At 37.4% G+C, this 24,256-nt stretch overlaps 1 protein-coding gene across 4 annotated transcripts in view; it reads left to right on the top strand.

Moving 5' to 3' along the window:
- The window catches only part of EMB (embigin), a 46,585-nt gene extending 25,732 nt beyond the window's left edge, over positions 1-20,853 (top strand). For all 4 annotated transcript variants that reach the window (XM_043598823.1, XM_043598829.1, XM_043598807.1 and 1 more), the window contains 7 exons: positions 4,861-5,044; positions 5,277-5,365; positions 13,460-13,587; positions 15,766-16,045; positions 17,071-17,104; positions 19,814-19,868; positions 20,452-20,853. In XM_043598823.1, the coding sequence (XP_043454758.1) occupies positions 4,861-5,044; positions 5,277-5,365; positions 13,460-13,587; positions 15,766-16,045; positions 17,071-17,104; positions 19,814-19,868; positions 20,452-20,469 (788 nt within the window). In that variant the 3' untranslated portion in view covers positions 20,470-20,853. The remainder of the gene's footprint in view (positions 1-4,860; positions 5,045-5,276; positions 5,366-13,459; positions 13,588-15,765; positions 16,046-17,070; positions 17,105-19,813; positions 19,869-20,451) is intronic.
- The last annotated feature ends 3,403 nt before the right edge of the window (positions 20,854-24,256 follow it).

The raw sequence follows: 24,256 nt of genomic DNA on the forward strand, positions 1-24,256 counted from the left end.
AAATTACAAGAAGCAAGGAGCAATTTTCTTGTGTTATTGTACAAATTTTGAATATGAAGTTTAAGATACCATATTTTATTCTTATTCAGAGGAATTGTTTCATAAAGTCAGTTAAACTCCGTACAGTAAGAAGCATCGTATAAATGGAGCTACAAAATGTTAAAAATAGGAATCCATTTTGTGTACAGATGTTGGCCTCATGTTAGAGTGGCCTTCTGACAATTTCTGTCAGGATTCTAAATGTTCCATCTATATTTTAGGATGTAACATGGGACCTCATTGACATCTACGGTAAAATAAAGAAGAGCCCTATATTTCCTATCTCTGCCCCAGTCAGAATTGTCCCATTTTACCAGTTTTTTTATGTTGTGGTACATTTAACTCTTGCAAATAAAAGTTACTGCTTTTAAAGCATGTTTGGAAACACTGTCTTATGCAAGAAATTTCAATTTGCCTTTTCCACTTTTTTTTCTATAGAAGAACAAAGTAGACTTTTATTTTGAGTGATATGATTCCTAAATAGACCCATTAAGGTCTTACTGTTGTCATTTCTCTGAAGATTTCAAATTGCTTAAATGTCCATATACTTAAAAACTTTTAATTATGAAAATAAAAGAATTAGGAAAATAAGAGACAGATGTAAATTACCATTTGACTTTAAGAACAGCCTTTTAAAAATATAGTTCAGAAATTGAGCAATTGGGTATAGTCTTAGAAATGTTGATTTCATGGATGTTTTTGCAACACTCCAAAATAGCAGAAATACATTGCAGTTGTGGTTTTGGGGAAGTTGAAACATTGTCCATTGAGTTCAATGGACATATTAAGTTTGTTGGCTAACTACAAAATAGAGGCAAAACTTTTTACATATTTTCGATCTTCTGATAGGAAAGCAAGGTGCAGAAGCTTCTGTGAAGTATTACAAGAAGCAGGGAGGTGACAAGGAAGGCTGAGAAACTGGCCTGACACAAAGAAAGGCTACACGCATTCAGTTGAAAGTGTGAATGTTTAAAGTATGTTGATCACACCATCTGTCATCACATTGCTATGTTGCTACATTATAAGTTTATTTCATCTTTTATTCATATTTTCTTTCATTTAAGATCGCAGTTTAATAGTTTGAAAGTGATGAGGAAGCGCATTCCATTATCATAAGAATTTCGTATCTTTGAGAGTCAGTACACATCATTGGTTGTAAGAATCAGAACCCGGCCACACCTAATTTTGTATTAACATCTGTCGTTGTCTTGATATGTGATCTAGGGAAAGATGGGTAACCTTCCTTTGCCTCAGCTTCCTCATCTATGAAGTAGGAATGATAAAAATGGTACTTATGTCATAGAACTGCTATAAAGATGGAATGATGTGAAAAATACATAACTTTAGGTAACACATAGCTTTTGTTATATTCCCCAGTGAGATAAATGGTGAGAGGAAGTTTAAGTGGGGGAATTATTCAGCAATTAATATATTACTAACATTTACCCCATGATAGCTCATTTAATTCTTTCTGCAGTCTCAGGAAATATGAATTGTGCCATTTTACAGATGAGGAAACTGAGGTGTCCAACATGAAGATACTTTGTATTGCCCTGTCAGCAACGTCAGGCAAGGAACCTGACACTGGGCTGCTGCCTTGTGAAATGGGGGTGAAAATTCATATTCTAACTTCCTAATGTTGGAAGGCTCCAATGAGCCACATCACTGAAAAGAGCGTGGTGTCCCGGAGTCACCTTCTGGAATGTAAAGGCCTCCTGCTAGGAGTGATAGCACTGCCATGTCTTCTCGCTAGTCCTCCCGCAAGATAGTCTGTCGTCAGCCCCACGAGGTGCCAGGGAAATAATGCAAGGGTCAAAATAGTCTTCTCTGGGTGCTCCGGGCCTCTCGGGCCTCTGGCAGCTCAATGGCCTGCAGCTCCAAGGCCTGGGACTCCTCATTCTGAGCAAGGGTGCCTTGCCAGCATAAACTCTGCTGAGCAGAGGCCAGCAGTAATGACTGACACTCAGCTTAGCCCTGGGGAAAAGACTCACAGAAAGCTCCAAAGACTTTGTCCCTGAAGCAACAAGTGAGCAGTTTTGCAGGATGTGAAAGAATTTTCAGTAGACATGCCTTGGACATTTTGACCTCCTGTGGCCCCTTCCTTCTCTGTAAGTTAAGATTTCCTGTCACACAGCAGCAAGGAGATAAAGCAAACTAGCTCAGCTTTCTAAGGATCCCTGAAGGACCAGCAAAGACCATAACTGCTATGAGCAAATGCTGAAGAAATGCAGACCCCTCCAGATGGGTGCAGTCATTCAGTATTTGTCCTTCCATGGCTGGCTTAGTTCACTTGTGGTTGGTGTCCTTGGGGTCCATCCATGTTGTTGCATGTTGCCAATTTCCATCTCTTTGGGTGGAAATTGATTCCATCCATGACATATTTTGAGGGGAGTGTGTCCTGAATCACCTCAAAGGCATAAATTAAAAGTGGCTGGAGACAACTGGGCAACTATGATTTGCATTTCAGAGGTGGAATCAACTGAACTCTTCCATATGTGATTCAGTGTTGTGGGTCAGAGGAAGAGAAGGCTAATGCATCTCCCTTGGATATATTGAGTTTGAAGCACCTGCGGGATATCTAGGTTTAGATGCTCAGTAGACACCCAGAGTTATGGACATGGGGATCCAGAAGCAAGTCTGGAATGGAGCTAAGAGTTTTGTGAATAAAGCATATTAGAGATAATAGTTGAATCCAGCATGGGAGTGTCAAATTGAAAAGGAAAGGGGCCAGAGAGCAAAGTCCCAAGGGATACCACATTTATGGGTAGTTGGAGGAGTTTGTGTGGCCAGCAAAGTATTAAAATCCTGAAATAGAAGCAAGGGAAAGAGAATTTCAAGGCGTATGTAGTCCCTGGCAATGGCTGATACTTGGGAGACATTAAATAAAACATGAGCTGTGAAAAGAGGTAGTCAGGTTAAACAACACCATTTTTAACCTATGGTAAAGCACTTTTTGTAATGTGGTAATAAGATACCAGAATATGCTATATTGGGTGAAGGCAGAGACTGTGTAGAGAACTCTTTTATGAAATTGACCAGTGAAGTAAATTTCTTCATTTGACAGAGACGGGACTAACTTTTAAGGGTACCCCAGAGCTAAAGGCGAATGAGGGACAGAAGACAGAAGCTTAGGACCGAATATAAAAAATCTTAAAACATTGTCTCATGCTTACTAGTACCTAGTCTTATTTTTGGTGTACTCAGAAAATGAGCCAAAACGTGTAAATTCCTTCAGTTTGTCTGACTCAGCTTTTTTCCCTGTATAACTGAATGTTGTTAAGATCTGTTTATACCTAGGTGTTTTTGTTTTTGTTTTTGTTTTTTACTCAGCACTCTTGTAATTCCGAGAGCAGTTATTTCAAGCTTGTGCTCACCAAGCACCTCACACTACCTGTGCTAACTTTGCACCTGGTCATTGCTTAAGGAAGCATTTCTGTAAAGTTTTAAGTGGAATTAAAAGTGATGTTACACTACTTAGGTTCTCTTTTTTCCTTTCCACATTTTTGGCTCTGCGTTCTGCTTTTAGTGATACCACGCTACTGAGCATGAGATTGAGAAACATGTTTATATAAGGCAGTGCCCTCCCACAAACACAACACTTTACTTCCCTTTAAGAGTAACCAGCACTACTCTGATTTTTATACAGTCACAGCCTTGGTTTTTAAAATTGTTTTATTACGCAGGTGTACATCCCTAAATATTATAGGTTGGTTTTAGTTCCTTTTCTAAAGGCGTGTTTTTAAAGTATCTATTTTTAGGTTCGTTTCTTTCCCTTTTCTAATTTATCAGTTGACAAAACCAGATCATTCGTCATGTAGAGTTTTCTCACACTCCAGATTTTGTTGATCATTTTCACGGGGTGCAGTGTAACATGTTTTTCCCATCCTCTATATTTCCTGTAAACTGGTAGATGGATCTAGAGACTTCGTTTCAGGACCCTCTCCCCCTTTATTTTATTTTATATTTTGGGACAAAAGTAGGTAGTGGGGTGTTCCTCCCCAAGGGACACACAATTGTGTGTTGGGGAGGGTTGCAGCAATTCATGCAAAATGCCCAGATCTGCGACATCATTGTGTCAGATTTCTAGAGTTTCTTCATTCATTTGCTGGATACCGATACATTCTTGTCAGAACTACAAGGAACATGATTCCTGAAAGGAGTCCCAACAGTTACTTCATTCTCTCCCTTAGGTTTCCTTTGTTTTTGCAGTTGGACTGTTTCTGTGCTATCAGCATAAAGCACTCCTTTATACAGTGCTCATTCTCTATATCCTTGTCAGCTAGAGATTTTAAAATTAACATCATAGCCTTAGGCTTTTGCTATTCTGTCAATGTAACAAACCCTTTCTTCATCTGTGACAATGAAAAAGATTAATATAGGGAACCTAATCTATGTTGACAGAGGAATAATTCTTCAAAGGAATGTTACATTAAGAAACTATTGAGGCACCCGGGTGGATCAGTCGGTCTGCGTCTGACTTTGGCTCATTTCATGGTCTCGCAGTTCATGGGTTTGAGCCCCACATCGGGCTCTGTGCTGACAGTTCAGAACCTGGAGCCTGCTTCAGATTCTGTGTCTCCCTCTTTTTCTGCTCCTCCCCCACTCATGCTCTGTCTCTCTCTCTCTCTCTCTCTCTCTCTCTCTCTTAAAACTAAGTAAACATTTAAAAAAAAAAGGTTGATAGAGCATTGTTATTGATTACTTAAAACTGCTTTATATATATATACATATACATATATATGTATATGTATATATATATTGGGTCTCCCCTAAGTGTAACTTTACAACTTTTTTTTCTTCGTTTTCTTTTGTGGCTAATAGAACATTCCAATGTACCGGTGGAAAAAAATATCACTTTAGAAAGACCTTCTAATATAGAACTCACATGCCAAATCACAATATCTAGGGGTGTGAATTCAGTAAATGTGACTTGGAAAAAAGGTGATGAACTACTTGAGAATTATCTCACCAATGCAACAGGATGCATCCTGTATGCCCAGTACATGTAAGTATATAAAATTTTAACCTGCATGGCTAGATGAAATTTGTTAACTTCTTAACATTTTTGCTGACTGGGCATTCTTTCCTTTGCTGTCTCTTGAAAGTTATGCTAATGTTCTATTTTGCATATTTACGGGACTGTTTCTATTTTAGAATTTTGACTGAATGCTAAGTCTTTTTCAGTTTGATCAAGAAGTGTTTTGAGAACTAAGTCTATATTAATAAATTCTCTTTAGGTTTACCATCATTAGTAGCAAACAAATGGGAAGCTATTCTTGTTTCTTTGGAGGAGAAAAGGAACAAAGAGGTACATTTAACTTCAAAGGTCAGTACTAATAATTTATAGAGTGATAATTTCAGCATTACATTTTTAAAATTCTAAATATCCAAATATTTAACTTATCATTAAAGCACTAAACATAATGAGCTGAGAGAAAATCATATGCTTTTCACTGAATCCTAAGTTGTGACCTTAAAAATGGAGCTTCCCAGTCTTCCCTGTGGTAGACTTTGTGTTTCCCAATCGACTTGCCATCCAGCCTCCCTCCCCTAGATTAAAGCACAAATTTTAGTTTGAAAGATTGGGGTGCCAGGTTATTTGCAAGTCATAACAGTCTCTTGAGTTCATTTATTTTTTCATTTGCTTAGCCCACTAAACTCAGAGCTTTTATACTATCCCTCTAGGTATCTGTTATTGCACCCCTGGACTGTGAGAATGCGATCTGGTGTTACGTATCTATCAGTGGCTCCAGGACTTAGGGGTTTCAGGGATCCATAACATTTAAAAATAATATGGAGATGCACAAAGGGTTGCCTGTTTTTGGTCTCCTCAAATAAGGACACACTCCAGAATACAATCCATAGTACTCTCCTGTGGTACAAACAAAGGAAAATCAGAGTATTGTACTTTTACTGTCATTAAACCAAAACCTTAAAGGTCTCAATCTCATAATAAAGACTGATCTTTGAGTTGGATAATTATCTTCATGAAAAACCCCTATTTTGTGATGGATTCGTGAACCACAATGTCCATGCTGGTATTTGGGAAATGTGGTCTGTTGCCATATTCACTATTTTGGGCTTTGCTTTACATTAATTTCCCAGGGTACATGAGAAATTGTTCTCTACTTTTCCTGAAAATTTTGAAGTCTGGCTAGCTGCTCTGACAAAATATGGATACCATCTCCAAAGCCCCATCAATAGCAGAATGGCCTTCTTCAGTTATTGTCCTGATTTAAGATGGTTTGCTCCTACAGCCCTCCCTATATTCCCTCTATACTCACAGATTCGTTTCCTTCATGTGATTTTGTAAATGTTCCTACTTGGTAAATGTAACAAATCCTTGTGTTCGTGCAATTTGGTCTCTGCAAAGGCAGAAACTATTACCATCCTTTGATTATTTGATCATGGACATTCTCTCTTAACCTCTTTTCCTCTGTTTGCTTACTTTAATTTAGTAAAGGATAGATACACTGTACATTTCCTTCTCTTATTCCCTTCCTTCCCTTGTCTTTGTCTTTCCTTCCTCTTCCCCCTCACCCAGTCCCCTCTTCCCTTCCTTCCTTCCTTCCTAATGAGCTAAAAGAATATTAAACACATACGCATACACACAATCCTAGTAAACATTTTATTGAGTCTCCCTTCAAGGTGTAAAGAAATCCTATAGTTTTGAGGAAATACTCATCAAATCTTCAGGCTTAAAATGATTCCAGGAGATTCAGTTTTAAAAATTGCTTTTCCCCCCTCCTAAATAGTACTGTTTTCTAAAAATATATACTAGTGGGGCGCCTGGGTGGCTCAGTTGGTTAAGCGTTGGACTTCAGCTCAGGTAGTGATCTCATGGTTTGTGAGTTTGAGCCCCGCATCAGGCTTTGTGCTCAGAGCCTGGAACCTGCTTCAGATTCTGTGTCTCCCTCTCTCTCTGTCTCTCCCCCACTCTCACTCTGTCTCTTTCTTTCTCTCTCAAAAATAAATAAACATTAAAAAAATAAAATAAAATAAATAAAAATATGTACTAGTAATGCCTGTTCAGAATTTAAATATTGAATATATTATACTTTTTCCTATCAGTTCTCTTATAATAAATTACTTAAATTATTATTTAGTAGTGATTTCTCCTGCCTCTAATGTGAAGATGAACAGAAGCATTTTACTTTTCAATGTGCCAATACACTTAATGCTGGGTATTCTTGGAGAAGGCCTCTGGATTCCATATCTGTTTTGTGATATCTAGGCTAATTCTGGCTGGTCTCCGGAGCACCAACACAAGGCCTAGGTTTGAAATCAAATGCTTGAGGAATGCATAAAGCCACTGAATATTTACTGTTTTTTTTCTTTTTATAGTATTCTTAAAGTAGTTTAGTTCAGTTTATTAGTCTTTAATGCCCACTTATCATTAATGTAACTTTTAAGTATCTACTGTATCCTGAAGTTATTTAGAAAATTAATAAGTTCGGGCTTTCCAGATCTTCTTTGGTAAAATAATAATTTCCTTTAATTCATCTAGATTGAATATTGCTTGGAGGAGAAATTGCATTTGATTACAATTTCAAGGCATCTGCAGAATAATTCATTCATATTAGTTATTATGTAGTTAGATCTGTAAGATACATATTTTTATAAATATCCTACTATATTATGTCTCCACATGGCTTGTTTGTGGTTCTTCCTAAGAAGAAGGGTTATTTTTCCTTAGCAATGCTACAGCTGAGTGTGGTTGAAAAGACTTTATCCTCTATTTTAAATCCAGCCAAAAACGCATTCTGCTATTGACTATATGAGTCAACTATAGGGTATGTGCCTGAGTCCTCAGAACAGTTCATCCGCAAAATCCCTGCTTTGGCCTTTATGGGAGCGGGTTGGTTTATTACCACAAGACTGTAAAAAGGCTTCAACATCACTGATTAGTATAAAGCAAACTTTGTGTGTTTGGCTGTTGATGCCGGTACAGGCGAGAGAGCAAAGTCATCCTGGAAGCTTGCAAGTGCTAATATGTCAGTGATTACTTTTCCCTCAAGAAAGATGAATGAATGCTGGGCTATGGTGTTCCTCGGCAGTGGGTCAAGTATTCCGACATAGTTGCTGAAAACTTCTACGATATTCATTAATGTTAAAATCTCGTAGTAGAAAGATGCAGAAATTTGGTTGGTGAAGGACAAGTAATAGCACATAGAACTTTTTAGAAGTCATGGTGAGATTTTAATGGTACCAAATACTGCAAAACCTGTCTTGGAGTGGCCATCTGCCTTTGCTAGGAAGTTTCCAAGGAGTCAAAGTATGGAAGAGTAGCATAATAGAGTCAGTTGGAACTTCAGCTTCAAACCCTGGTGTTGAAGTCTAGTTAGCTATCTTCAACTATGGGAAAGGATCTTTTTCCTAATTTGATAATATCTTAATGTCTTTGAGCCCAAAATGACACAAGCTGATTTTTTTCTAGTCCATGAATATGCAAATATAAATCTCTCACCTTACAACTCCATTGGGCTTTTACTGTCACCAGGTACATCCCAGACTGCATCTTATTAGACATGAGTTTGAATTAGCAATTTTGCCATCTTCAAACTTGGGATTCTTCCATTCCCAAGACTCTCACCTGTCCTGCTTTATCCAAAGTTTCAGAAGGTCAACAGAACACATTCGACTACTGTATCACTGTCCTTTGCATAAATATTTCCAAACATAAGTAGCAGCCCACAACCAACTGTGACCTCTGGAGAAGTTCAAACAAATTCATGTTTCCTGACCATAGTGCATTTTATTATTTAGATCCATACTGCTGTTATCAGCCATATAAAGCATAGCAGAGCAGTGGTTCATGTCCTCTTGGTCATGAGTCTAGGGGATAGTCAAGAAAACAGAGGAGATGAAAAGAAAATAGAATTTTGCTTTTGTTTCCCTGTAGCATCACTAAGTCACTGCACAGTTAGTTGTCTGCTGTCTGTACCCTGATCTTAGCATTTCATTGGAATGATTTAGCAGCAGAGCTGTATGTTCCTCACCCAAACCTCATAAAATATCCCAGATTTTCTTGAAAATCCCCTTTGAGCTACCAGTCATGCTTTCCAACCCTGTGCCTCTTAGAGGCCTACTGAAAAACAGTGTTTTTCTGCCATGTTTCTTCCCCCAAATGTTGCCTTTCTTCCACTTTTGATTCTTAGCTTACAGGTAGATTTCAATATTTTGATATTATTTCAACACGGATTTTCCCAATAAAGCATGTCCTAATGAATTTCCAGAAAGAATCATGCTGAGGTTGAGAACCAGGAAAGGTATCTGGGATAGGAGATCAACAAACAAGGAAAGCAGAAACTGTGCCCTTGACTAGTGGCCAACACAACTGGTTTCAAAGTCTGCCTTCAAAGCAGTGTTTGTTTTGAGGCGAGCCTAGCCTAGCTCTAGAAGTAACTATAACAGAGCTGCACTACTGAAAAACAGTGCCAGATATATACATGTTGTACCTTTTCATGTGGAACTCAAGAAGTGTGGCTCTGCTTCATCTGAGATTTGGAAGGAGCCTCGTGGCTTCCGAAAAGAATCCTTATTTTAGCCAAGCTCAAATCTCTGCTTCATTTATAAGTCTTTAGTTGAGGCCTCACCTGAAGTAGGGTTGATCTTTCCAAGAGCTTCTGTGTTCTCATACTTCATTTAAGAATAAAGCCACACCAGGTGTTGGACATACTGGGATGAAGTATGATTAGGAAGTGATCTTGAATTGATAGATCGTGTTTCGTCAGAAGGCCCACAAATAACTTCATTCTCACTTGGTCCAGTCATTCCTTCTCACAGCAAAATCTCAAATAAGAAAATATACACAAAAAAGGGATGGTCAAGCAAAGTAACAGTTTGTTATTGGCCAGTCTTGGCCACAAACCTTGCTGAAATTCTTGGAAGCCTATGCCACATGGAAGGCTTCTCTTTTCTCAATTAGATTGTACTGACCTTCAACTAAAGCAGAGCCATATATTCCTTCTCAGCCCAAGGTCCATTTGGTCTTTACTACCAAGACAAGAGTATATAGCCTCCTGAGCCGGAAAAAAACATGCTGAGCATGAGGCTATGGTATTTATACCTCCAAATTTCTATCCCTGAAGAACAGGGCCTGATCAGTGCCCTGGACCATGACCAATACAGGATAATCCTCCTCTTTAGGACTGGGAAGCTGGAGGGCTGGATGGGAGAAGGGAACTTCTATTGAGGTCACCAGGGGCTTCAGTCCAGGCTTCTATAGCCACCAACTCCAGTGTCTAGTGAGGAAGCTGGATCTACCATAAGAAAAACAAAACAGAACAAAATGTCCTATGGTTCAGCATAATGTAGTCCTGTAACATCTTGACACTGAAAAGTATGGTCTTCTCAAGAATTAAAATATAAGTATGTTAATATCAGGACAGATGGTCAATCTATTCTCTTAGATCCTAGAGTTGCTTCAGTTTTTTTATATTGGTTATTTTCCTGCATTTGAGTGGGCTCTCCAGGTCTACGAATGAGCCTGGGGGGGGTAGCCACAGACTTAGGACACTGAACAAAAGTGGTTTGACTTAATAGGACAGAACACTTATGCAAGGGACACACTCTACTTTTGTTTTTAAAAAGGCACATGGACAGCAATTATTCTGTGATTTAAAAATTTAGGTCATAGATTATGTTAAAGTATTTGTTGCTTTATTCTGCTTTTTCTTGTGAAAACTAGTGTGTGGTAGATGGGCCCTTTTCTTTTTGTTCTTAGATTATATGTAGTATGTAAAATTATTCCATATATTCTTCCTGCTCCGTATACTACATAGGTTTGGAAACAAATTTTCTTTCTTTCTTTTTCTTTTTTTTTCTTTTTTTAATGTTTATTTATTTTTGAGAGAGAGAGAGAGAGAGAGACAGAGTGTGGGGGGAGGGGGAGTGGAGAGAGAGGGAGACACAGAATCCGAAGCAGGCTTCAGGCTCTGAGCTGTCAGCACAGAGCCCGATGTGGGACTCGAACCCATGAACCGTGAGATCATGACCTGAGCTGAAGTCAGACGCTTAACTGACTGAGCCACCCAGGCACCCTGACAAGATTTTCTTTTTAACTTTTTAACCTTTGAACTAATTTCATTCAAAGGAACAGTAATGAGGCACTCTGATTTAATTGTTTTAATTTATACTGAAATTGTAATCTTTATACAAACAAAATCTTATTTAATTGCTTTCACCAAATACTTGAATGTGTGTGTCAAGCAGTAGAATTTGTTTTACAGCTTCACTCAGTTGTTTAATGTATGTTATTAAAGGATGGATTGGTGCCATCACCCACATCTCAAAGCTACTGTTTCTACATTCTTTTGGGTCTTGTTTCCTGTGAATTCATCCCTTGAATTTTTCATTATTTTACTTTGCTAATCTCCTTTCTCACATGGGCTGGGTGGTCCATCAAGGACTCAGCTTGGAGGCTTTCCCCCATTTTGGAGTGTTTTTACAGGTCCCTACAGTTCTGAGATATATTCAGATGAATTTCCAGTTTTCTTTTTTTATTCTAAGTCTTATTCCTTCTCTGTCCAAAATGACTACATGACCTAGAAGTCATCCTCGTACATAATGATAATCTATCCTAGTAAGCTGGCTAATGACCACTATGTAGTAAGGCCATGGGCATTACAACTTGTATGAAGGATCGGTTAAGAAAAGCAGAACTAGTCCATGATCAAAAGTTTGTGGTGTTTACTCTGTACCAAGGACTTTATGTGTTATGATCCCATACTTAATCCTTTACAACAACACTGCAGGATAGGTATGTCCTACCTATGTCCTCAACAGGAGTAACACTGAAACTGTAATTTTAATGTATGTATTTCCTGCACCCAAATCAATTCTTTGTCACATCATGGTCACATTGGGCTGACTTCCTTCAAACACTTAATGACTTGACCTTTGAAATGCACACATACTAACCACATATTAACTAAATATCCCTCAGCCTAATGGTGACCAATAAGGAGTGTGGGACACTAGTGGTCTCAGTCAAAGGAATGCACAGAGTATCTTCTCTGGCTAGGATGTCTTCAATCAAGATAGTCATATATACTCACCTCTCTCCTCTCTCAGGAGCACCCTAGTGGAACCTTACTAGGTTTTCATATACTATTAGTGGGTGATTATAAATTCAGATAGGCAGTTCACATCTTTGTTTAATGTAAAATTGTAGACCATTCAGTTTCATAAAAACATGTTTCCTTAGTTATGAGGAGCATGAGACCCATTGACTTATAGATTGCTCAGTCATCTTTCTTATGATTACTTAAAGCATTTATACTGTCATGGGTGACATATGTTCCTCTTATTTGCATCTCTTTTTTATTAGCAGTGCCTCATTCAACACTCTGCTGGTCAGCAGTCTTGATGAAGGAGAGGGTGATACGCACAATTGTATTTAGGCACAATTTAAACAATGAGGAATAAAGTAGACTCCCCACACCCATCATTGTAACATTAATCACCTAAGGACAGATTCTATAAAGAAAACCTATTCTCCAACCTATTTTTACCATTTCCCTGGCGATTATACAAGTTAGAATTTCTTTCCTAGTCATTACTAATTATTTTCCCCTTCCTCATCTTTACAATTCATACATCCAGCAAGTGCCCAGTTATCTTTTATACTTCCTGTTGCCAAACAAAAAAGGGAAGAACAACACAAAACCAAAAATCTGCTCAAATGAGTAAAAGAAAAAATAAATAAATAAAATTAATCTTTGTTGATCAGTCTACATCTCTAGTGTAAGTATATTCCATAATATATCCTTTGAGGTCAATAAGAAGAAACTGATTCCACCATGGAGCTGGTGGCTGTCTTTTTATTGCTTTGCTTATGTTCTTTTGTTTTAATTTTCTTTACCAAGTCATTCACGTCCTTAAAACTTAACATTTCTAAATTCAGTGTTCACTTTGATTCTGTTACCGGTGAGTAGTAAATTTCTTAGGAAATTTGTCCTACAAAACAGACAAAAACAGAAAAAGAGTCATAAATAGGGACATCAAACTGGTGGTTGCCAGAGGGGTGGGGCGTGGTGGGGAAAATGGGCAAAATGGGTAAAGGGAAGTAGGAGGTACAGGATTCCAGTTTCGGCGTGGAATGAAAGGTCCAGCATAGGGAATATAGTCTATGATACTGTAATAGTGTCGCATGGTGTTAGATGGTAACTACACATGTGGTAAGCATAACATATAGACTTATCTGATTGCTGTGTGATGTACACCTGAAGCTAATGTAATATTGTGTGTCATCTGTGCTCCAATTAAAAAATAAATGGTTTCACGTTGTATGAAGCTAAAATTACATAAAGCAAATTATATTAATGAGAAAATGAAAGAAAGGAGAATTTGTCCTCAACTTGAATGAGTTTTCTTATTCAAACTCTTTCAGTAACATGTTTTTCTAAATATTTCTTAGTCCCTGAGATTCATGGAAAAAACAAACCATTGATCACTTATGTGGGGGATTCAACTGTCTTGATGTGTAAATGTCAACATTGCTCTCCTTTACATTGGACCTGGTACCATAGTAATGGGAGTGTGCAGGTAAGATCGTATTTCTTTGATCTGAAGAAAACAAAATGGAAACTTTTATTTCATAAATAATAAGATTACCAGCAGAATCAGAATTTCCAGGACCATTTGTACTTCTATTATCTTACTATTCAATATGTATTCATGAAGAAGAACAGTGATAAATGCCGTTGTCATTGAATGTTTTTAGCATATTACGTTTTACATCTGAAGATACTCTTAATGTTTCATTAACTGGTACTTTGTTTCTTAGATTTAGCGACTTAATTTAAATTTTTTGAAAGGAAGTTATAATTCGCTTTTAGTTGATGAGTTTAGAAATGACCCTAACAAAAAGATTCTCTTCTCTTATCATCCCATGAAAGTATGCAGAAAAAGTAGACAGTTTTCTTTTTCAGCTTCTGTCTCTGGAAACATTTGTGATAGAATACAACACAGTGGCACCATTTGAGAAAAGAATAAAAATTTGGAAACTTAAACTTAGGTCTTGGGAGTGTCATTGGCCTTTCTTGGCCTTCTGGAATCCTAAGGGAAGCCAAAGACTTTACATTCCTGTTAAAGAATTAATGGCTGTTCAAAGAGCTGATAATAAGGAAAACATGAGCATTCAAAAAATCATTTCTCACTCTTTTTCTTCCTCCCAAATAGCCTCTAAGAGCAAGGAAATTTAGCACATTGTCCTCCAGGGGAACACCGTCTATTACTCTGCTACTAGTGAACAGTGAAATTAAAACAAGCTGTAATTCTAGGAGGGACAGCATGTGACAGTGTAGACCTTACAATGAAATACTAAATTCCTTCTTAGACAAAATTAATACTGCCATAGACTGTTGAAGAGAACCAGAGGAAGGACTTAAAAGGGAGAGTGTCTGATTCTGTGGTGGGTTTGATTTTTCAGAGAAAGCTCCAAGTCATTTAGGAGTAAATTTAAACCAGTCACATTTCTGCTTATCTTCTCAGTGGTGATTAGGAAAGGCAATCATTTTTTGTGTGTAAATATTTTTTTAAGTATGTAAATTTATAAAGATAAGTATCAATTGTAGTACTTGAAATATATAGCCTGATTTATTTATGTATATGGGATACTAGGCAAAAACTAACCTAAATCTGATGATATTAAACTCTCAGGATGTAGTCTGTGTCTCTCTTCATTTGCTATCGTAATTTTCTCTCAATTTGTCCTCAGCTAGGGTCATATTAGGATGTGAGGAAAGTGTAAGGAAGAGGGTGCAGGTCAAAACTTTAAGTCAAGTGTTCTTTTTCAAAGTGTAGACAAACCATCTGCATCAGGGTCATCCGGGGTGCCTGTTAAACATGGATTACTGTGATTCATCAGTCCTGAGTTAGAGAGGGTTTTGTTTGAACGTCACAGGCAGCTCTGTGCACAGGGAGCCAGGTTGCTAAAATTTTGGTGGGGTGGGGGGTGCGAATAATAAACTCACAGACGATTCTTTATCAGATAACCTCTAAGAATATTTGTATGCAGATTAGCACTCATCAAGCAGGGCAGTTGAGTGATAGTGCAGTGAAGGCATCAAAGGGCCTGAGAATAAATTTTAATTTAAACGGATTAAATAAATCAGCTCCACAGCAGTTTCGTATGGCTCTTTAGAGGCTGGGGAAAATCCAGTGAATCCCAGAAGCCACCTTGCCTGATAAAGAAAGAAATTCAGATATGAGAAGACAGAAGGTGTGCAGACAAGCACATTTACCAGACTCACAGAGGATTTCTACCCTTCCCTCTGTGTCAGCTTCAAAGGCCTGAAGATTTCACCCTCAGTTCCAGTCTGAGGACCTCCCGGTGCCAGGGGCCAGTAATCTTCCTTTATACAAATGATCAGATTTAATAGCTTCATTAATTCATTAAGTTCAATAGTTGATTTGATGTATGCCTGCTCTTGGGAGGGAGGAAGTACTTTAAACAGCTAGTTAGGGCTTAGAACATGTAACCCAGATGGCTGGAATTTTTGTGTAATTTTAATTCTGATATTTACCCACGAGCACCTATACACTAGCTTCAAAGACTGAGTGCTTAGCACTTAAAATATCCCTTTCCTTTGCTACCTTTGGGAGAGCAAACTCTTGGACTCTGTTACTATGCCTTATACCTTTTGCTCAAACTAGATAATTGAGGATGTGTATCTTTTATGCAATATGATAGGAATGGCTTTTAATGTCTTCTCATGTTAGGTTCCTATTGATGTTCAAATGAGCGAGAAGTATGCGATCAATAGAACAAATGCTAATGAAACAAGGCTGAAGATAATGCAACTTACAGAGGACAATCAGGGATCTTACTGGTGCCATGCAGTATTCCAATTAGGCGAGAGTGAAGAGCGCATTCAACTTGTGGTGCTGAGTTACTTGGTGCCACTCAAACCATTTCTTGGAATAGTTGTTGAGGTTGCTATTTTAGTGGCTGTTATTCTGCTTTGTGAAACATACACCCAAAAGAAAAAGAAGCACATAGGTAAGATTTCTTTTTTTTAGGTAATGTTCTCGCGTTATGACTTAATACATTATAGTGGCTTTAGAGTTTGGGGGAAATGTCTAACTTTTGTTATTTGGAGTGGTATTTATGCTAATATTAATGGTGAAAGTACTATGAATTTATACTGATAGACTTTCTGTTTCAACTTCCTAAAATATTTTAGTATGAAAATATACTTTTTTCCCCCTTTTTCTTTGGTGTTACTGGTACCTAAACACCAATTAGGTGATATATGGTTTGGTACTAGAATATTAGAAAGTCCCATTGTAGCTTAACATAGAAGATCTCAAAGACTGTCTTTCAGTTAGATAACACATTTCAAAAATATTTTATCAAACATTCTGGAGTTCTTATAAAAGAGACATTTTCTGGTCAGTTTTCTATTTTTGCAGCATGTATCTTACAGATTACAGGTTGAGAAGCCAATGGTCCCCTAAGAAAATGTATCTTACATTCTATATACTTTTCTGATTTTGTACTAAATTTTTATTAACTTAAATAATTACAAATTAGTCAGCCCTATTTTGAAAATCCCAGACACTAGACTATGCCTGATCAGAGATTGGAGGAGGAGCGCCTGGATGGCTCAGTCAGTTGAGCATCTGACTTCGGCTCATGTCATGATCTCATGGCTCGTGAGTTCGAGCCCCACATCCAGCTCTGTGTTGACAGCTCAGAGCCTGGAGTCTGCTTCAGATTCTGTGTCCCTCTCTCTCTCTGCCCCTCCCTCACTCATGCTCTGTCTCTCTCTGTCTCTCTCTCAAGAATAAATAAAACATTAAAAAAAATAAATTAAAAATTTTTTTAAATTGCAGTTGAGGTCTAGAGAGCAGTGAAAGGGGAGAACATGATCGATGTGCAAGTGTCTTGTGTGGTATATCTCTTTCATTCCAAAGAGAGAAAACTGCACAAATGTATTTTTAACTTGGGGAAAGTTGAATTCAACATACGTGATCCGTAAGAATAACAAACCAATCTTAATAAATTCTTCTTTTGCTACACAGATGATGGGAAAGAATTTGAACAAGTTGAACAGCTGTAAGTATTATTTTTTTACAGATTAATTTTCACTTGAGTAAAATACAGACAAGTATGAAATTGAATATAAAAGTTTGCAGGTGAAAACAAAACCCACAAGTGTAACATTATGCAGGTGTTATTTTCTGTACACATCTGTGTTGTGGGGAGGCTTGCCTGCAAGGGAGCCTCCCCTCCTCCCTCCACCACTCACTTTTACCTCTCTGTGCTTCGGTTTTCTCCTCAACAAAATGGCTTTAATGATAGCATTTGTCATACAAGGCTTTTGGACCAAATGCTTAGCCTGGGCTTTGATGCACAGGGGTGTTCAATAACCATAAGGAAAGTAGTATTTCTCAAACTTGGCTATATCTTTGGTTACTTAGGATGCTCCTTAAAAATACAGTTGCTCAGGGGGCGCCTGGGTGGCTCAGTCAGTTAAGCGTCCGACTTCAGCTTGGGTCATGATCTCACAGTTTGTGAGTTGGAGCCCCGCATCGGGCTGTGTGCTGACAGCTCAGAGCCTGGATCCTGCTTCCGATTCTGTGTCTCCCTCTCTCTCTGCCTCCCCCACTCACACCTGTCTCTCTCTCTGTCTCAAAAATAAACAAACATTAAAAAATTTTTTTAAAAATACCGTTGCTCAGACTTGAGCAGTTTGCTCCTGGATCAAAACCTCTGGGATTGGTGCCTGGGCATCTCCATTTGTCTAAAATGTCGATCACTGATTCTGATTCTCTGTCATGTTGAAAATCACTGGCCTAGAATTTTATTAGTCACTACTTTTTGAGAGAACACCTATTGTGCCACAGGTTCTCTTACAGCCCCTTTGTTGAGAGTCAAGCCTGAAGAGGGCAGAGAAGATTATCAGGAAAGTAGCTTAGTGTGGCGAAGATGGGAGTTACTAGGTCCTCTAAACTGGAGGAGTGAACATGGAGTCCAGTGATAGATAGAGGTGCCCAAGTCTGGGATTCAAGATCTGAGTAACATAGCCAAGGGCTGGACCAGGGAAACGAGACCAGGTTAAAGCAGCTGATAGAAACCTAGGAAATGGAAGGCCTGAGCAAATGTGACCAATACAGAATGGCACTGAAGTTTATCTTTGTCAGCCGACACAAGTTCTGAGGTGTGGTCTATAGCCATGGTTAGAGAGTGGGAGCGAGGTAGACCGCTGTCATTTAGATATTCGCAGACGTTATTCAGATAGTTCTTTTTACTCTGTTCACATATGGTCAGTAAAATAAATATGAACTTCTAAAGGATATGAAATAATTATATCAGGAGCTCTGTGCTCTATAACCACAGATAGGAAGAAAACAAAACAAAATAGTGTTGTCTTAGCATAAACACTTACAGTTGGAAGGAAGTTGCACCTCTTTCTGGAGAACTTGGATACCTTGTTTATACGGCTTTGAATGTTTTATCTTTTTGGTTCCCGCGTATTGATTCCCATTGTTATACTTGCAGTCATATAAAAACAAGACCATCATTCAGATACTTGAAACAGTTATAGACTTGCCTGAATTAAGTTCTTCCAGCTCAGCTGCCCCAGTGTCTCTAGCCATTCCCTTGTACTCACATTTGGAGGCTTTGTGGTTTGTGTAACACACACTCTGAAAGGATGACATCAGAAAAGCATGGAATAGACATCAATTCTCAATTTACTTTTCATTTATCTAGCTTACCCTGTTTAAAAAATATTATTACAGTATTTTTGTCTAGAATACCCTAAGAATAATGTCAAACTGACTCAATCTATAGTATAATGATTAACTTTCTTTTCTTTTATGGATAATTGGGATAGTGTACATAATTTTCTCTACCCTGTCCTGCTCATCTCCAGTTTATTTCAGTATCTTTAATTTTAATACAAGGGTCAAGGGCACTTGAATTCATTTGCAGTAACTTTTACCAATGTTCTTTTAGAATTTTTAGTTTAGAATTATCATTACATTTTATATATAATGTTTATATGTTTAGATGCCAGGGAGAGTCATAGAGTTCCTTGATGAAAATAAATCTTAAAAACAGTACTAAGTGCGTAACATCAAAACAAGCTAATCACTTCATGTATTTCAATGAGGAGCTCATTCATTTATCTGATCCACTCATATGTTTAATGCATACACTCTCATCTACTCACCCCTCCCCCAAATTTTGCTTAGGTGGTTGAATTTACTGTCTGGTGGTAACAGCTTAATGAGCTCAGGCCTGCCCAAAAGACCTAGAAGGGTATTCTTATGCACTCTTGTTACCTTGTTTAGTCATTCTTGCCTTTAAGAATCTAAGCCTATATTTGTGGTCTTGCCCTGATGCGCATCGGGTAGACAGAGAACCGTGTGTGACGTCTAATTGTAATAAACATGTTAGATTACAGCACCTGTCTCTTATGTGTTGGCTGAATTTCTGACTGGCTGTTATCTTGCAGGCCTCAAAACAGCACACAAGTTATAGTCATATACCCAAGTCCTCACTCATGTTGGGCGAGAAGCAGTTCTCCCTCTACATAAAATAAACGGGACTTGGTTACGGTCATCTATGGCAATAGTTCTTCTCTAAGCAATGGTATAAAAACAAAATCAACATTATGAGTAAAACGTTTTTAGGAAAAATGAATTGTCTGTATTGACCTTTTACATTTTAACCTGATGGCCACGGTATAGATGATGTACTGACTTGATTTTATGTAATGTAAATATCTACTGGTTTTCTTTTTTGTTTTCTATACAGGAAATCAGACGATACCAATGGTGTAGAAAATAATGCCCCCAGGCACAGAAAAAATGTAAGTTACTTCCAAAGGATATTCCAAATAAAAGGAAAAACTCATATACACAGACTCTTATTCCAGCTACACTTTTTAGTTTCATACAAGACCTAACCATTTACTATGTGCTTGAATATGCTTGTTTACAATATTATAGAAGAAAATTTATAGTTCTGCAAGAATAAATGACATCTTTTTTCTACCATAGAACATGCAGCAACAAACCTAAAAGTAAATCTGTTGCACTGTGTGTATATATATATATCACCACGGGCTAGCTAGTTCCTTTTACTACTTTTCATATAGTCTTATTTTTTTTTTTTCTATCATAGTTTTCTGGATCTTCCTCTTTTATTCTCATATACTGCCATATATTTGGTGCTATGAACAAATCCATATTAGCTTATTTTCTTTACTGATTAGAATCCAAATTTTCATAGTTCATCAACATTTTTTCCACAGTATTTAGGATGGACACTGTTGGTTTTGGCAGTGGTTTGGATCACTCCTTGCTAGCACTTTTTGCTTTGCTAGAGTGATAAGTAGTTCTAGAATGATTAGGACATGCTAATTATGTTTCATTATGCTTTCTTTAACTCAGGAATCCGTGAGCCAATGAGAGCGAAATATCGTGTCAAGAGTCATGGGAACATGTGCAGTTTGTATTTCAGCTTTATTTATGCTTCCTACTAAGAACATCTGAATTTTTATTTTTGAAAGGATGAAAAGTTTATGCAATATATTGCTCAGCAGTAGCTTTGTAATAATATATGTATGTGGGATCTAAAGATATATTTTCAGTCTGCAGTTATTTTTACATTAAAGCAAGGTAAATTATATTAAATATGTTTTATGAGCTATAACCTAGGATAATTAATTTCATCCTGGTCATCAAGGGATGCACAGAACAGATACCAGCAAAACCAGTTAATACTACACAGAACTAATGTCATTCAAGACCTGTTTATAACCAAAGAATTCATTAAAGAGAAAATCTTTGCCATTTGCCTTAAAAAGTTGTTTTTTTCTAATCATGCTTACTACGTATAGAAATATTTGTAATAATTTTCATGTAAGGTTCATCCTCTGTCACACTGGAAAAAAACCATCTTCACTAGGAAATGAATACTTTCTGCCTTCGCTAACAATTCACAATCGCCACAAGAAAAACATACTTTTCCTCCACAAATAGCAGTTTAAGGCAAGGAAATATAACCATATACTTGCCCCAAATCTCCCTTCACCACAAAAAAAGCCCATTTCCCAACCTTTGTTTCACTCCTCTCCACTGCTTTCAGACACCAGGCAAAAGTGACTCTTAGTCTTTATGTGGAGCATTTTTTAAATGCCATGGGTTTGGGATTTCGTAAGTTACACCTGGGCTGATGCTGTAGGATATAGGTCCATATAGTCATAATATAGCACTGCTACAGGGTTCTGTAGAAGCACTGCTTCTGTGGTTCATGGTTTCCTGGTATCTTTGACTTGGTACCTGGTGCCCTGATACTCATGGGTAGCTAAATATCTAAAAAGGCTTTGCTAGTGCTTTCTAGTCATGATTCCTTTGTTTGAAACCCAGAGGTACTAAAGTATCTCTTCTCTGTTGTTGTAAATGCCGTAGACTTTTCTTCAAAATTAGAATGGTTCCGATGGTGTGTATAACTGAAATATTTCATAAAATCACTTTAACTAAATCAAATGAAATAGATCATGAAAAATTGTCAGTGGCTTTGAGTGGACTATTAAAATCATACTGCAGGATACTAGACTGTGTTGAAGACGATGGTGTGAAGCCTCAGTGTCCCTAGTGCTGGTGGGTCCAGTATAGCAGCCATCAGAACAAGCAGAAGCCAAGAGGGAAGAGTTGGGATGGTGACAAGAAACCCATGATTTTTGGTGACTAGGAGACTCACATTTGGAGAAGAGGAGTTCAGTGATTTGTAATAATAATAATAATAATAATAATAATAATAACAACTTCTAGAAATTTACATTGTGTCCTGGCTGAGAAAATAATAAAATTGTGTTAATGAAAATTGGAGTTTATATGGCATCTTAACTAATGTTAAAAGTATGACTAATAGGAGTAATACACATAAAGTCGTGACTTAGAAGCTGCTCATTGTTTTGTTGCAGAGTATTTTGTGTAAAGAATGTTAACTACACATACACATTTTATTGAACTAGATATCCCTTAAGTAATGGCAGATTTTATTTCGTTCTTAGTCTCAGAGCCATAAGCCTTGCATTGTTTTGGTTTAATTCAGTATTTGATAAAATTCTCTTGGATGGTATCTATATGATGGCAGACAACCAATCAGGTCAATTAATATAAACAATTTGAATTCAGTGAAAAATGAGACCTATTATTTGACTAAGTACAATTCAAAATGGTGTATTTATGATTGGCATATACAAAACATTTTGTAGCTCGTAGGCAGTACGCATCCTTACGTTTTGCAACACTATTTAGGCTAAGATATTTTTCATGCGAGAACAATTGCTGCCCCTTGGTAATCTGAAATGTTTAAATAGTAAGTTGAATTTTTAAGGGTCAATGCTTGCTATTTTTCCTAGCAAAGGCAATTCATTTCAGTGACTTTAAGCAGAAAAAGTACTCAGAAAATTAAAGTTGAGTTTTGGCTTTTTAGATCCTCTCTGGAAGAACTTCTGGAAAATTACCTCAGACTCTTAGATTAAAAATGGAATGCTTCCATTAACTAACCTCATGTGGAAGATAGATGGATTAACTCATAATAACCAATTGTAAATTGGCTGAAAATTCTAAGTAAGCAGAAAAGCTGAAGTAGGAAAACTGCTCTATGTTTATATATTAGACATGTTGGGAAGTTCTATTAATCTTTCCAGCTAACAGGGTTTTGCAGAATAAGATTTAATGATGTCTTAAAATTCCCAGATACTTTCATATTCAGTTTATGCTCTAAGGTAAATCTTCTCCCCCATTGTATCTGTCTCTTTTTTCTCAGCCTCTAGGTACTCAGGCCAAAACCCAGAGCTCATTATGACATTTTCTTCTCCTCTATTAACTAATACTCATTATTAATGAATCTGTTTCTTTACCCTTCTCAGTAGTTCACTCATCCACCCATTGCCTTCCCCACCCCACTCTCACCACTGCAGTAGCAAGGGCTTGGCTTTCCTTCTTCTGTCTCATCTTCTGTTAGTCCATTTTTTGTACTGCTGCCCGACTCATCTTTCTAAAACACAGATCTCGCTGTGCTAACTTAATATGGCAGCTTCCATTCGGCAGACTCACCTTTGATATTCCTTTTATTTTTTTTTTTTAAGTTTATTTGGAGAGAAACAGAGCATGTGCTCACGCACCTGTGTGTGCGGGGGAGTGGCAGAGAGGAAGGGAGAGAGAGAATCCCAGCGCAGAGCCCTACACAGGTCTTGAACTCACAAACTGTGGGATCATGACCTGAGCCAAAATCCAGAGTCAGAGATTCCACCGACTGAGCACCCAGGTGCCCATTTCTTAATACTGCAGTTTTCCAAGTTGCTAATCTCTCCCCAGTGTCTTGATTTAGCCTTGATATACAGAGATCCGGTGCAGAATGCTGTCCCCCACCCTGTGCTCCTTCCATGGACTGGCTCGAGTTTAGCTTTCAAAATTTTAATCTGATGTTATTTCCTGGTAGATATTTCACACCCAGTGGAATATATACCATGTTATTTCATCAAATAACTCCACATTTCTTTGTGTTTATTACCCTGTAACATCTGTCTTCTTCCTGTGTCCTGTACCTAACCTACCACAGAGACGGTGCATTAGAGATGTCACAAAATGCGTGTTGAATAGGTAAATGTATCAGTAAAAATCAATCAAATTTCATAAATTTGTAGTTATTTTTAGAACGGTCCAAATTGTGACATCAGAATTAAAACACGTTATTTTAACAGAGATAAGGTTTTGAGTCAATGTTTGCTTCTATTACTTTGAAAACTACACAGTAATAGAGTCAAAAGCGTCATCAGATTTTCATAATGTATTAATATCTAGTGAGTGAAGAGAGCTCTGATTCCTAAACTGCTATACAAGGTATGCCCCCTTCAATTTATTTAAAATTCCTATTGTCCTCTATTTTTCATGGACAGTTGGAATATTAACCCTATTTTTATCTTTTATTTTAATGAGATAATGTATTGAATTTAAATATAAACAACTTTAGCAATTATAGCCTTTGCATGGTGCTGTAGTGTCCCCCACCCCCCCAACTCATTTCTCATTTCTCTTCCCCACCAATACCTTATAGTACTTTAGAGTATCTCGGAATCCCATTCAAAATTTTATCTTAAATAAAAATTTTTAAAGAAAGGTTTCGTTGTTTAGTTTTGATCACTGAAGATTTGTCTTTAATCAAATTCATGAAAGAAAAAAATGT

The sequence above is a fragment of the Prionailurus bengalensis genome, chromosome A1 (genome assembly GCF_016509475.1).
Source record: "Prionailurus bengalensis isolate Pbe53 chromosome A1, Fcat_Pben_1.1_paternal_pri, whole genome shotgun sequence".
NCBI lineage: Eukaryota > Metazoa > Chordata > Mammalia > Carnivora > Felidae > Prionailurus > Prionailurus bengalensis.